The sequence below is a fragment of the Gavialis gangeticus genome, unplaced genomic scaffold, assembly GCF_001723915.1.
Source record: "Gavialis gangeticus isolate Ggan-Ray unplaced genomic scaffold, GavGan_comp1, whole genome shotgun sequence".
Lineage (NCBI taxonomy): Eukaryota > Metazoa > Chordata > Crocodylia > Gavialidae > Gavialis > Gavialis gangeticus.
In genome coordinates this window covers 1,692,788-1,708,281 of record NW_017729013.1, presented here as the reverse complement: position 1 = coordinate 1,708,281, position 15,494 = coordinate 1,692,788, and the positions used below count along the sequence as shown (strand labels likewise).

General features: G+C 43.0%; 1 protein-coding gene across 2 annotated transcripts in view; it reads left to right on the top strand.

Annotated features, from left to right (window-relative positions):
- Positions 1-15,494, top strand: part of WBSCR17 (Williams-Beuren syndrome chromosome region 17) — a 375,733-nt gene that overhangs the window by 612 nt on the left and 359,627 nt on the right. For both annotated transcript variants that reach the window (XM_019511375.1, XM_019511374.1), the window contains exon 2: positions 87-410. In XM_019511375.1, the coding sequence (XP_019366920.1) occupies positions 170-410 (241 nt within the window). In that variant the 5' untranslated portion in view covers positions 87-169. The remainder of the gene's footprint in view (positions 1-86; positions 411-15,494) is intronic.

The following is a 15,494-nucleotide window of genomic DNA, read 5'->3' as shown; positions in this document are numbered from 1 at the left end:
CGCACCTGCGGGGCGGGAGGGAGGGAGGGAGGGAGAGAGGGAGGGCCGGGGCTCCACGCCTCCGCTCCGCTCCGCTCTGCCTGCAGGACCCCCGCCTGGGATGCGCCCTCACCTGCAGCCCCCCGCCAGCACCGTCCTGCACTAGCCCCGTAGCCGCCCGGGAAGTTTGATGGCTTCTTTGCGGCGAGTCAAAGTGCTGCTGGCGCTCAACTTGCTGGCTGTGGCCGGCTTCGTCCTCTTCCTGGCCAAGTGCAGACCCATCGCCGTGAAGACGGGGGATTCCTTCCATGAAGTCCACCCCAGGGCGGAGGTGGCCAACTTGACAGCCCACGGTGGCATCAGCCCTCTCCAGGATGCGGTCCTGAAAAGGCTCTCGCTTCTGGAAGATATCGTCTACCGGCAACTCAATGGTAGGCACTCGTGTTTGCCCATGCTGGGTGGGGGGACAGCCGGGTTTGGAAACAGGGCGGGCGAGAAAAAGAAAAGACCCGGCAAGGGAGAGGGAGGTCATGGCGATTCTTGAAGTTTGCCCAAAGTAGAACCGCTCGCCTGTCTCATCGCCGGAGCTTTATCTGGAGGAGACTGGTTGAATCTGCCCTAGGATCTGATGTATGAGGTTCTTTTAAGAGGGGAGGACTGTATAATGACATTATGCTGGCTTTCAGTTTTGTTGTGCGGCTCAGGAAATGATCCCATTATGGGAGATGAGAAACTAGTTCAGCAGCCAAACCTAAGGTTAGAGAAGCATGCTGTGTATTGATTGAGAAAATGGCTTTTACCACCAGATGTTTATTATTTGGGGGGAGTAGGGGGGGAAGTGCTAAATCACTTAAGTATTTTTTTTTTTTTGTGTGCATCATTCAAGTGCAGTAGGTCAGACAATAAATGGGCTTTTTGCAATAAGTTAAACAAATAATTCAAGGTTTCCTATGGCTCAGCCTTGACAGCTGCTAATTAAAACCTCTAGTAATGTTTCTCTTTATGGCACAGTGCAGAGATTTCTATTAAAATCTCACCAGGTCCAGTAGTTCTGAGACGTAGAAGGGGAGTTTTCAAAATGCCATGCGGGATAGAGAAACATGTTGTAAGAGATGTAAGAAATGTAGGTGAGAGATCTAATTAAAACACTGACTGTGAAAAGCTAATTTTTTTAAAGTGCTCCCTATAGATTCACAAGTAGGAACGTGATCTCAATCAAGAGTCCCATTTATAGCTGCCTGTATCTATGGGCATAAAAGACTACAGCTTTCAGTTTGGCAAAATTAGCATAGTTAATATTTTGTGGAATGCCTGTATAACTCCCCTCCGTGATTCTTGAATACTAAACTCATGCTTGATTCTGTACAACTAAAATGAGCACCCTTGCAGATCGGTGCTTGCGTACTGATTCTGAACTATTGCAGAAAGCAGCATTATCCAGCGGATGTCAGACAGGTCCTGGAATGCAGCATGTGTGTGTTGGTGTTTTCTTCAGTCCTCATTGTTATCTTGCCCAGTACTTGGGTTTGGGAAAGAGGAGGGGGTCAGTTTAGAGGCACTAAGCCAATCAAGACTGGGTTATTTTACAGTGCTGCTCCACACTTTCATGCAGGGTCCTGCCAGCAAAGGTGGCTTATGTCAAATCTAAACCCTGGGTTACCTGACAGAAGCAATTGAAATGATGTTGAAACAAGAAAATGGGAAATACTTTACGAAAACTGTTCCATATAATGAACCTGTGAAATCCCTGCAGGATGTTGTTGAGCTACAAAGTCTGAGGGTTTTCAGAAGGGGTAAGTTAGGCACTTCTGAAAATAAGAATAATGTCTGCAGTGATATTTGTTAGGACACACATGATATAAGATATCACCCTTGATATCTCCAGAGCATAATGTTCTCATCAGCAGTCAGAAAGATGGTCTCTCTCAGTACCATCTTCATTTACAGTGTGGTGTTACCTAGAGCCTCTAGCCAGAGCTAAGAGCCCCACTGTGTGAAGCACTCTGCGCCCACATACTCCATCACTGAACTCCATGACCTAGGAGCAAGTGAAAGCTGACATTAGTCAGTCTCAGAGATAAGATAGTCAACCCTGAGGAACCTGCGGTTGATGCCACTATGGCAAATGGAAGTACCCGAGAAGAAAATTTAGTGTGAAAGGTAGACATGGTAGACACTCTTGTGTGTGCCACCATCTGTAGTGAACTCTCAGCATGCTGGCATTTGCATTATAGTATAACATACACATCCACTACCTTGTAGTAGTGCTGGGAAATGCTACCAAATATGTAAACACCATGAAATGGGATAGAGTCAATGTTCACCCAAACCACAAGTGCTTTCCTTGGGGAGACTCTAAGCCATGCGCATAAAGGTAGCTATTTATCTCTCTGGCCTTTCCATACAAGGATAATTTGTAGCAGTACTAATGAGTGTACCTGGAAAAAAAAATAGGCTCAGATATGTTCATTGTGTAACTTAAGGTCAAGTATATTTTTGGTCCGCATGATATTTAATTTTTTTAATGTGCTTACACATGCTTTCCCCTGGGGTACATGTATAAGCTTTATGCATCAGTAAGGCAAGACCCGAGGTGAACAAAAAAGGTAAAAAGAAATAAAAAACAACATCCATCAGTGCAAATCTTGTGCAAATTCAAGGAGCAGCGACATGGTTTCAGATGATTCTTAGATCTCAGGATGTGATAGAAGATGAAACATCTTCTCAAAAATGTCCAGAACTGGAGTTCATTTTAACTCCAGTCACTTGAAGAGAATTACCAGGCTGAAATCTTAGCACCTGCTTCACACATGCAGGCACCTAGTATGACTTTGCTTGTGATTTTTTAATATCTGTCATAAAAATAATGCATTTAGGTGACAACTAGCAAACTGATCCCAAACCATGCATTTGGGGCTTCTCCTTGCAAAATTCATCAGCCATTGAAATTCTTCTCTCGTGGTATGTTTTAACATTTTATTTTAAAAATTATTTGTGGTCTGGAAGTTATAGGTTGCACTAAGTATTTGGGATAGTAGAATATGGTATCCTGGTGCTTTCAGAGGACACCTTGTAGTTCAGCCCCATGGAAAGAAGCAGGAAATGTCTGCCCAAAGCATAAGTTAAGCCTAAATTCTTCTTATGTGCTGCATTCTGCCAAGCATTGGCTGTGCTTCCCGTTACTGCCAGTTTTTTGGTATAAACCATATTGGGAATGCCAGCTGCACACTTCCTTGCATTCCCCCACTTTCAGTGGAAACTTTCTGGGTGAACGTTGGCCATTTAAAAAAAAGTGGGAGTCTTTGCTGATGGCTGATAACTGCACTGGGCTACAGAATCAATATTTTATTCGTAGTGACATTTTGTAACTAGCTGCATAGGCCCCCATTCCTCTCCATATGTGCTCTTCATGCAAGGTTTGAAACACTAGCCCAGACATGAACCTGATCTCCCATCTTAAATGACCTGTTCAGACAGACGGGAAGAAGATAAGGCCATTCAGGTTTCTGGAAATCTAAAGTGCAGCTTAAAATAGTTGCAGCTGTACTGACTGATGAATCACTTAGAACCTGCTTAGCTTTCTTTTCTGGATGATGCACCTTGATGGGCTCAGAGTAGTTTCTGGCTGGTGTAAGCTGGGGTTGCTGCTGCTTGTTAGGCTCCGTGCACAACAATTTATAATTTAGCCCTTGGAACGCTGGCATTTTCCAGACTGCCTGTCAGATGAATGCTTGGTGTGGGTATTGTAATACATTAAGGATTGGTAACTGTTCACAGTAAGCAGTACATTTGATTAATTCCCTCCCTTTTTGTTGCTCATAAATCCACAAAAGATACTTGGATCTTTATAAATTTGTTGGCTCAGAACCATTAGGTAAATAGTTTATACAAGTATATTTCAGCCTGCGGCTTGTCATGAGCTACTTGCCGTAAGTATCGCTCTATCTAATTTTGTCTCCTCTCTGTTTGCTGCATTGTATAGAACATTTCTTTTGCCCTGCTCCCTAACTGGATGGCTGACAGAGGATTTCCTGGGTGCCCATGCCATCTCTTTTTGCCTGATTTTTTTTGGTGAATATATACATTTTGTACAAGTATTTTGGAAACTTGTTATTTTGGTGATATCATTTTTTTGCAAATACAGTTTTTCTTGTGCTTCAGATAATTCAAGAAAGGTAATGAAAGTCTGTGAATACTGCTGGAGAAGGTTCTTGTGGCTTCTATTTCAATTAATGTTTGTAAGTTTTCTTTTTATCTTCTCATCCAAACTTAATGTCTCTCCTCATCTCCATCGACAGCAGCTGAATGTTGGGCATGATCTAAGGCAGGAGTACCCAACCTGGCACAAGTGGCACAGGCGGTTTCTGTGTGGCACACAGCAGGTTGGGGAGGGGATAGGCAGCACAGTAGCAGAAAGGGCCAGAAGTAGAAATCAAAGCAGTAGACTGGGCAGGAAGGAAAAAGCGGAGCGGTAGGTCAGGCCGAGAAAGGGGATCGGTGTGGCACTTGGGGAAGGTGTGCGACTAATTCGTAGCATGCTTTCCCCAAAAGGTTGGCCTGCACTGGTCTAAGGAGCCACGGATTTTGTTGCAGTTCATCATGCATGATAACTGCGCATTGCAGACCCATATTCAGAAAAAGACTGCACATTTGTACATGTGTGCATATAACCAGGCAAGCCCAACCACCGCTTTGGTGTCCTGGGCACTGCTGACCACTCATTGGCCTCAGGAAAACTACTTCTCCAGTTCCTGGGAACATACTTAGGTGAGGATTAAAGATCTAGTGGATAAGGAATTATCATTCAGTTTCTAGCTCAGCTGTATATTTTCTGTGTGATCTTGGGCAAGTCACTTGTATGCTCTGTAAAACATGTTTAATCCATCCCTACCTCCTTCACCAGATCCATGATGGGTTTGTTAAGGACAACCCATGCTGAGTCCACTTGATGTCCTTATGTGATAAGGAAACAAGTTTGGTGGATGATATGGGAATAGTATGGACTAGTAAGTCTTCTGGTACAGTCCCATGTGGCATGCTGATAATAGAGTTACTGCTGGGTGGATTCATAATGGGCTGAACAACCCCAAGCAAAGAACAAGTATAAGTGGATCAATGTCAGAACAGCAGGAGGTTTGAGTGGGCTTCCACTGGCTGGGTGTGATGCTATTTAACACTCGTGTTAATGATTTGGATGCTGGAGCTGAGCACCTTGATCAAGTTGGCAAGTGACATGGAAGCTGGTGGTGTTGCAAATGCTTTGGAGGATAGGACTAGAATTCAAAGTGATCTGGATAAAATGGAGATCTGGTCTATAGACCACAAAAAGAAATTCAGTGGCGACTAATATAAATAGTTACCCGTGAGAAGAAAAACCAAGTGTACAAGTACAGAATGAGAGAGAAATGGCTAGGCAGTAACACTGATGAGAAGAATCTGGTTGTTTTAGTGGATCAGACTCAACATGAGTCAGCAACGTGAGAGTCACAAAAAACCCCCCAAATGCAGTTTAGCAGGAGTATTGCTTGCAAGACTTAGGAAACAATAGTACAACTCCACTCAGCACTGATTAGGGCTCAGCTGGAGTACTGTGCACCGTTCCATGTTTTAGGAAGGACGTAAAGAAACTGGAGAGGATCCAAAGATGGGCGACAAAGATGATAAAGGGGTTAGAAGGCAAACTGTATGAAGGAAAGTGAAGGGAATCAGATATGTTTAGTTTGGAGAAGAGGAGATTAAGCGGAGACATCATAGCGGCTTTCAAATATTTGAAAATCTGCCACAGAGAGGAGGAGAACAGCTGTTCTCTCTACCTGGGAGGACATGACACAAAGCAGTGGGCTTAAACTGCAGCAGTTTTAGATTAAAGTTCAGAAAAAAACCCTTCCTTACTGTCAGAAGAGTAGGGCAATGGAACAAGCTCTCCAGGGAAGTTATAAAATCTCCTTCATTGGAGGTTTTCAAGAAGGGGCTGCATAGGTATTTGACGGGCATGATTTAGGAGTAGTCCATCCTGTATTCATGCGGGGGCTTGAACTTGATGACTCCTGAGGTCCCTGCCATCCCTAATTCTGTCCCGTACAAAGGGGATAAAATACAAAAGATACAAAGATTAATGCTAATGATTGCGAGGGGCTTTGATATTAGGATTGTCATGTAGGTATCTATCTTAATACAACAACAGTAATGTGTCTCGGCCTAGGGTTCCCCTACAGCTGGGAGACCAGGCCAGATATTGTCAAATTGGACTGGCGTTGAGAATGAATCCTACTATTTGATAAAAGCCCAGCTTATTTTGTGGATTAGATCACAAACATTTTGCTTAAGATTAGACTGATTATTTTTTGTGCATGTCTGTGGTGGGGTTGGCCACTCTAATATAATAAGAAGCTGCCGTCCCTTCCATAAGGCAGGGACTGGCTTTGAAAGGTATATTCGGGGTGGTTTTTTCCTCATCCACCACTGTAGTAGTCTTGATTGTACTCTCTTTTTTGCTTGCCTCTTCTTCTGGAGGCTGTGCTTGCTTCTGTGCTGGGTGGTAGGAAGGGAAATATTCCACAGCAATGCAGCATTTGCCTTTTCTCCGCAGAGACAGAGAGGGTCACCTTGGTGCTTGCTCTCAGCTTCTACCGGCCTGAGGTGCAAGTCGTCTTGAGAGGTTGAACACAAGCCTGACCCTCCCACGGGGCAGCATGCTGCACTCCTGTCAGCTGCCAAGGCATCAAGAAGCTGGTCAGATGTATAGGGCTTCATAAATGGTTTCCCTGAATGGGCAGAGCACCAGGACTTTTGCTTGTACAAGTGTATTTAGGGTTCCAGTGTGGTATGAAGAAGGAATGATGAGCCCAGAAGTTGATTTTTTTACACTGCTTTCTTTGCTTTTGCTCTTCCTGTCGCATCCTGTTTGCATAAATGGAGATTTTTTTGTTCCGAGGTCTGTAGTCAAGGCTGTTATATCGATATTCAAACAGTTTGCTATTTAAATGTTGATGTGAATTTGAGTGTAGGAAGCAGGGTAGGGGCTTGTGGATAAACCGCTGATCTGGGACTTGGGGAACCAAGGTTGACTCCTGACTCCACCAGGATCCCGAGTGACCGTGGTCAGAAGCTTAATCTACCCTGTGCCTCAGTTCCCCATGTATAAAATGAAGCTAACACTTTGTTACTTCACAGGGGTGCTGTAAGGACAAAATTTGTTCATGGTTGCGGAGCATCCAGCTACTGTAGCAATGAGGACTATGTAAGCAGGCAGACGGACACTGAGTTTGGATCTTGATCTGACATCCCTGAAGCTTACAGTATTAGAGTCTGTCTTTATTATTACTAACAAGTCCAACGGCTATCAGTGTAAAGCTGCAAACTGTCTAGCGCTCTTTAACCATTGTATACAAATGGCTCAATCCAGTAAGCTGGATAGTGCATTGAAGTCATTAGGAGCGGAGCTCCTTGGTGAATAGAGTGAAAAATGTGTGTGTTGGTATAAACGTTTTGTGCACTGAGATGAAGCCTCAGAAAAATACTGGGAAAAAATGCTTTGAAGGGACAAGGCCAGCTTCATTTTAGGTTCAGCATTTACATTGTAATTGGTAAAAACCAAAATAGATGCATTACAAGGTCTAATAGGAATAGAACTTGTTTTTGAGACCCTGCTAGTTTGAATAGCAAGAATCTCCTTTCAGTATCAGAATCTCCAGCAATAATGAGGTTGCAGTAGCAAAGAACAATCTGAAAGTGAAATGTGGCTAAACAGCAGGGTGTCATTTTTTTGTGTGAATGTGACTACTTCTGTCAGAAAGAAGTATTTACTTGCACACCCTTTTCCCCCCCAAATGAGCCTTTTAAATTTGGGGTGGGTATCTTGAGCAAGGAAGCTGATTTATCCTCACCAGATTAGATTCAGGGAAGACTAGGAGTAGGAGGCGTGGTGCTCTACTGGCTCCCAAAGTGACTGCCACTTCTCTGGTCCCAACAAGAAGATTGGGCAGAATCCTGTGTTAACCCTCTAGGGCTTAGCCTTGTTGCTGTCCTGCCACATCAGGAAGTTCTTGCTGCTTCACCTAGATGGTCTCCTGAGATGCCATGCTTCCTGGGCACTCTGTTTCCGAGACGGTGTACCTTATCACTCAGTCGCCCCCCCTCCCCCCGCAGTGACTGGAAAAATCTGTTCTTCCTGTGTGCTGCCTTCTAGAAACCAGGTGCATGCCTTATTTGGAGGTGTTTAGTATATGACAAAGTATGGTAAATGGTTGTTACAGTTGCTAAAAATCCAATTAGAACCTCAAATTACTTTCCCATTCAGTATTGTAGGATAATTTTTAAAGCATTCGTTACATTTTCATCTCCAGGTTTAGTTGCACGTGCTGCACTCTGAATTAATGTTTGCAAAAGATGCACGCACATGTTGCTTAGCTATCTGCTTGCACAATTTGCACATTAAAACTCATAACAAACGCAAATTGGAAGCACATTTTGAAATGTGTCCTTTTACGTTGTCTTATGTAAATACCTTTTCCCCTTTTTAAAGTGGCACTTAACACACTTAAAACACTTCAAAGAAATTTGGATTACCTATCATGTTACCACGGCTGATAATGCTTAGCACTTATAGCACTTCCCTTCAGAGTACATTACACACATTAGCTAACTTCTGAATATTAAAGTGATATACATAAACGAAAGGATATTAAAAGCAGATGCATCAGCCATTAACTGAAACGAAACTGTGTAGTGCTCTCAGACTTCAGTTACATGAAGCTTTTCATGTAATGGGTAGGTTATGTATAACGAAAATTTGGAGAGAATCTTTGATTAAGATAAACAGATACAAGCAAAGGGCTAGGAATGGGAAATGTTGCTTGAAAGGAGCAAGGGTCCATTCCAGAAAGAATTTTACTCACATGACCAAAGTCAAAATGACTGCTTTGAGCAGAATTTTGTTGGGTGAGATGTTTAAGTAAGGAAAATTTGTATGAAAAGAGTTTAATGGTATTATGCATAACATGGTTAATGCTGCTAAATAGTCAGTGTTCACCAATGGCTATCATACGCTTGTATCTGAGGTATCTTCAATTTACTTCTCCATTCGCTCCCAGGCTTCACAGAAAATGACTACAGTATCTCGTGCAGAAATGTGGAGGAATTTGGTGATAAACAGTGAGATTTTCCTCCATGCCTAATGTATTTGAATGCCAGATTCCCAGTAAAATGAATGGAAATTTTGCATCCATATCCCTTAGGCATCTTTGGAAATCTCATCCTCAGTTTTTAATGGCAAGATAATGGATTTTATAGACTTTACTAATCCCTTGAGGCAAAACGAGAGTTGTTGTCGTTAAAGTAAATTATTCTTATTGGGACAATCTAAAGTGAGTCTGATACCCATTGCAGCATGATTAAAATAAATGCTTCTTAAAGGAATAATGGAGTTAAGAGACTAGGCTTCTGAGAGTCATCTGGGAACTGCCTGTCAGGTTGGAAGTTATTGTGACATTTAGTTTACAACTGTGCTGACTAAGAACGGATAGATAATTTTTGTTTTCAGTAATTGTTTGGCATCGTCATCTGAATATACACCGGCATTGGCAGTGAATGAATAATAAGCTTCTAACACATTCATCATGCAGACAACACTTAGATTGTGAGATGTTGCAGCAGTGACTAGGGCACAGAGAGAACATTGATATTTTACTCTGGCATATTAATGCACAGGTCTCTGAGTAAAAAGCAGATGTATAGATAAATGGTAAAATGTCTTGTACCACTGAAGCAACTTAGGGACCCAAGTCATTTTTGAAAATAGCGCTTAGGCTGACAGGTCTCCTAGATGGGTTAAAAATTTTGCCAAGGTTTTAAACAAAACCCAGGGATCATTACTTGCATAACAGGATTATTTAGAAGCCCTGACCAAGATGAGTACTCCATTATGCCAGGTGTTGTCCAAGTGTAGAAGTAAGAGACGGTCCATGGCTTCAGGAATGGACCAAAGAGACAAAGGGTGGGAGCAGGGACAGAGTCGTGGACAGGCAATGCCCGAAGTTGCCCAGTGGATCCTTGGCAGAAGCGGAAATACAGTTCGCATCTCTTGGGCTGCCTAGACACGTGCTCAGGGAGGAGGGCATTTTAATTAGAGCAGTTCCTGGACAGGCACTGTAACTAAAATGGCTTGCCCTCGTGTATTAAGTCCCTGTGCGTTTTAAAGATAGTCACAGATGCTTTATCTAAACCTCATTCAACAAGGTTTAGATAAAGCGCCCCCACCACCATTTTAAAATGTGCAGGGGCTTAATATATGTGAGAGTGAGATGATGCTGGAGCATTCTAATTAGAATGTGAACAAGCGCTTGTCTAGGCAGCCGTGGAGTCTGCTTTAGTGGGACCACAGTGCATTTGAATCTGTTGCAGGGGGACCACACCAAGGGTGGAACATAAAAGACATTTGAAACGGATACTCTTAATTACTTAGCAGGTTTTGCTTGTGTAAGGGAACACACCAAGGGAAACAGATATTCCACTTCTCTGTATATTGAGAAGTCACATCAAAGGTTACAAACAGTCGGCATGGATTCATGTAGGGCAAGTCATGTGTGACTAACCTGATTGCCTCCTATGATGAGATGACTGGTTCTGTGGGTGTGGAGAGACCAGTGGTGTACCTTGATTTTTAGCAAGGCTTTTGATATGGTCTCCCACAACTTTCTTGCAGGCAAGCTAAGGAAGTACAGGCTGGGTGAAAGGACTGTAAGGTGGATAGAAAACTGGCTGGATCATTGGGCTCAGAGGGTAGTAATCAATGGCTCGATGTCTAGTTGGCAGCTGGTATCAAGTGGTGTGCCCCAGGTCCTGGAGCCGGTTTTGTTCAAGATCTTCGTCGGTGACCTGGAAGATGGCATAGAGTGCACCCTCAGCAAGTCTGCAGATGACACCAGGCTGGGAAGAGTAGTAGATGCACTGGAGAGGGTAGGGCTAGGACTCAGAGTGACTTAGACAAATTGGAGGATTGAACCAAAAGAAATCTCATAAAGTTTAACAAGGACAAGCATAAAGTCCTGCACTTAGGACAGAACAATCCCATTCACCAGTACAGGCTGGGGGCTGAGTGGCTGGGCAGCAGCTCTGCAGAAAAGGACCGCGGGGTTACAGTGAACAATAAGCTGAATATGAGTCAGCAGTGTGCCCCTGTTACGGAAAAGGCTAACAGCATACTGGCCTGCATTGGTAGAAGCATTGCCAGCAGGTCAAGGGAAGTGATTCTTCCCCCCTATTCAGCACTGGCGAGGCCACATCTGGAGTATTGTGTTCAGTTTTTGGCCCCCCACTACAGAAAGGATGTGGACGAATTGAAGAGAGTGCAGTGGAGGGCAACAACAATGGTGAGGGGGCTGGGGCACTTGACTTACGAGAGGCTGTAGGAACTGGGCTTATTTAGTTAGGAGAAGAGAAGACTTGGGGGGGTGGGGATTTAATAGCAGCCTTCAAGTACCTGAAGCGGGGTTGCAAAGAGGATGGAACTGGACTGTTCTCAGCGGTGGCAGAAGACAGAACATGGAGCAATAGTCTCAAGTTGCAGCAAGGGAAGTTTAGGTCAGATATTGGCACGTATTTTCTCACTAGGAAGGTAGTAAAACACTGGAACAGGTTACCCAGAGAGGTGGTGGAAGCTCCATCCTTGAAGGTTTTAAGGCCCAGCTAGATAAAGCCTTGGCTGGGATGATGTAGTTGAGGCTGGTCCTGCTTTGAGCAGAGGCTTGGACTAGATGTTACCTCCTGAGATCCCTTCTGCTGCTCATTTTCTATGATTCTAAGGATCATGTAAGTTCTGAGTGGCCTCAGTTTCTTCTGAAATCAAGGGTAAAGGGTAGATGAGGACAATTCAGAATCAAGAAATATTGGGTCCTTTGTGTTAAGAGTGAAACGTAAAACATAATAATAATAATAAAAAAAAGTATAGGAGTAATAAAAGTGAGACCCTAAGAGGACTGTTCAAATTGTACAAGTCTAGTGCATGCAAAAAGATCACAATGAGATCACCAAACTCATGATACTTCCATTCTTCAAAGATCTGAACCCAGGATCCTGGAAGGGAAAGGCTCCCATGTTATATTGGAATCCCTTTGGCTGGGTAAAATGTCTTTAAGGAAAGGGCTGTTCAAACTGTATCCTCATCCAACTCCACTACAAGTTGGCTGTGGTGATATAACTTTAGCAATGTATCCCAGCTGTGCAATATTATTTTTCCTAAACAGTTTTGTCAGTGCTGGCAGCCATATTTTATAGCCCCAAATCCCTGTTGGCAGATTTTCTCAAGAAGTTGTCAACTTCTTTACCTCTTATTGACACATCCCTTGCTAGTTTTGGCCATAAATCTAATGGCTATTGACCCGTATCCTGACATTACAGTGACAATTATCTAAAAATAATGTGGTAATGATGTAACGAGAGCCCCTACTATTAAATTAAAGCAAAGTGTGAACTGGGGCGAAGATCCCATGCTGTATTTGAACAATTGCATGCTGTGCTCCTGATGCTATCTAGCGTCTCTGTCATTTCTGTCAGTGAAGATGCGCGATTAGCTGACAGAGAAGAGAGAGCCTTCAGACTAGGAATAGATTGAATTAAATCAACCTACTCCTTCCACTTAGCCTTCCCCTGCTTTAAAATGGATGGTCTGCACCTCCCACCAGATTTCTGATGAGTAAATACTATGGCCTGGGCATCTTTCTGGTAAGTATTTATTCAGTGCATATGAGCGGTTACGATGCCCTCATAGTCAGATATTTTTAGATTCTGGAGTATTCATGTACACGTGGAATGGGAAATAAGTGGAGCTTTGCAGTATCCAGAATGTGGAATAGCAACAGCCCTAACGGTTGGTAAAGATTGATGATTTTTTATTTTTTTATTTTTTTTTTTATTTTTTATTTTATTTTATTTTTTTTTTTTGTCTTTCTTTTTCCTTCCCCTCTCCAAATGGGAACTCTTTTTAAGCTGCTCTGACCTTGGGCATCATGCCAGGGCATTGCTGCCACTGTTGACTTGTGGAAATGCAAGGATTCCTAAAAGCTGGGACCAAGCGTGTTGTATTGAGGCTATCTCCATGCTTGAATAGTTGGGCAGAAGGTAGGCAATGCACCAACATCTTGTCATGTCTTATTACTTTACTTTTAGCACCGTGACAGCAAGTACATGGAGCCTCTGCATTCTGCACTAAGGTAACGAAGGGAATGTTCTCAGCATCTCTTCCCTATGTGCAAATACAACTGTGTTTCCTGCCCTCCCCTTGGTTTAAAAAAATTCTCTCTCACTTTCATAGATTCATAGGTGCTAGGGTCAGAAGGGACTTCAACAGCCCATCGAGTCCGACCCCCTGCCAAGGCAGGAAAGAGTGCTGGGGTCAGATGACCCCAGCCAGATGTTGAGCGATACCTTAATTGAAAATAGAGAAGTGTTCTATACTAAAGATATTGGCCTTTAACTTAGGAGACTTGGGTTGAATTCCTGCCTCTTCCACAGATTTCCTAAGTCCAGCTGAGTTAGTTCTTTAGGGCCAGATCCTGCTCCGCACATTAGATGCCTCAGCATGATCTTGTTCTGCTCCGTTCAAGTCCCTGAAAGAAAGCGAATGCAAATGGTAGGTTGGTCTTGTTCCTCCTCCTCCTCTTTGCAGCATTTTTGTGACTTAATTTTAAGGCCAGGATGGTGGTATGTTCAAACCCAGATGTGTTAACACATTTGCAGAGCCTTGAACAGGGTCACTGCCTTAGTTCCCCTACAATTCAAGGAGAGAGAGACATGTTGTTAGTCTCTTATCACATTGTTTTGAGTGTAAGGTTTTCAGAGAAGGGACTTTGCCTATTTGTACAGTGCTGAATACAACAGGACCCCAAGCTTGCTGGAGGTTCTGGGTACTTATGCAAATTGTCCGGTGGGATCCTAATTGAATTAAATGGAGTGACAAGGACCAGGAATCAAACTAAGATCTTTTGCATGATCCTTGGTAGAGTCTTGTTTCTCTTTTTATCTTGCAGGCCTTTTGTAGCATTTAAATGAGCAAAACCACCGTATATGGGTGTTGATGTTTGCAAAGCAGAAAGATGAAGTGAAAAGGTTAGTTTTAAAATGGAACAATTAGAATTTCTTTCTGGGTCCTTGCCTGCATTGCACTTTAAATTAAATCATGAAAGCATTCATGTTTGTGCCAGATTACTACAATTTCTTCCAAAACAATTGCTTGATCATGCTTTCCAGATGAAAAGAATGTTAAGGAACAAAATTGTGAAAAGACATTTAACGATGCTCTAAAGCTTGCTAATTTACCATTATTGGTTTTACAATAGTTTTGGTTGGCCTTTGTGTATTTCTTCTGTGCACCCACTTTCATATAATAAACCCAAATGCCGAGATTCGTCGGGATGCTGTAATGGAAAAAAAGCCTATCACATTTTACTTTTATATTTCATGTGCATATTGTTAAGAAAACAATAATAATAATTTACTCATAGTACTAGAGAGGATCCTAGGTGAAGACCAGGGTCCCATTGTGCTAGGCGTTCTGTACACTTACAGACAACATAGTGAGAAATGTTGGTTTTGTTCAAGTCAGTATGGATAATGGGTCTTTTTTTTGCCATGGACTGGAGCAGGGCTAGGATTTCATCTGTAGCTCCTACCACCAAAGAATTACAAACTGGTCCTGCAGGTCTGAGGATAGTTTAGCTACTGAAACATGGAGGTCTCAATTCAAACGCATTATTGGCTGATCAGTGCTCAGCATGAGTGACATGATATAAAAGGAACAGGGATTTATGAGAACAGTGGATCACACAGGGAATTGTTACTGAGATACAGAGAGCTTTAATTTAAAACTCTTACCTGGGTCGGTAACGGCTGAAGGTAATTTTTGCCTGCCAACATCTTATGTGAAAGGAAATTGTGGTGTTGGGCAGTATTGACTACAATAGCTTTTGGATCTAGTCCAGAATCAATGGACGACTTTTTTTGGATGAGTTTAAAAGAGGTGGACAATGGAATAGAGCTTTACATTTACATCATACTCCTTTGAGAATCTCACGGAACTTGCCATTATTGATTGCTCTGTGTCCCTTGCACAAAAATCTCTCCCAGCTGTTGCAGTTTGTGTGATGCTTCTTAGATCTTTCAGAATAGTAACAGGTCTTGCTTGACTTCTTTCCTTCTTATTGGCCACGTGCCTGTAGGGGTAGGCTCACTGAGAACTTGGAGGATTAGGAGCTGTGAATGTCTCAAACGTGAGGATGAACTCAAGGCCATTTGCTTCAAATGCAAGAAGGACAAAAGGTAGAGCGGGTAGGGAAAGCAGTAGACTGGGAGAGAGTCTGGTTAAGACTGGGGTTGGGACTTGGGGGGAGGAGGGAGGCTTGTATTGGGTGAAGGAAATATGATGAGACCATGAAGGAAATATGATGACCAGCCGGTTTGGAGGAAGGAGGAAAAAGGAGTTAGACTATCTGGCCAGGAGATTAAGTGTAGGAACCAATGCT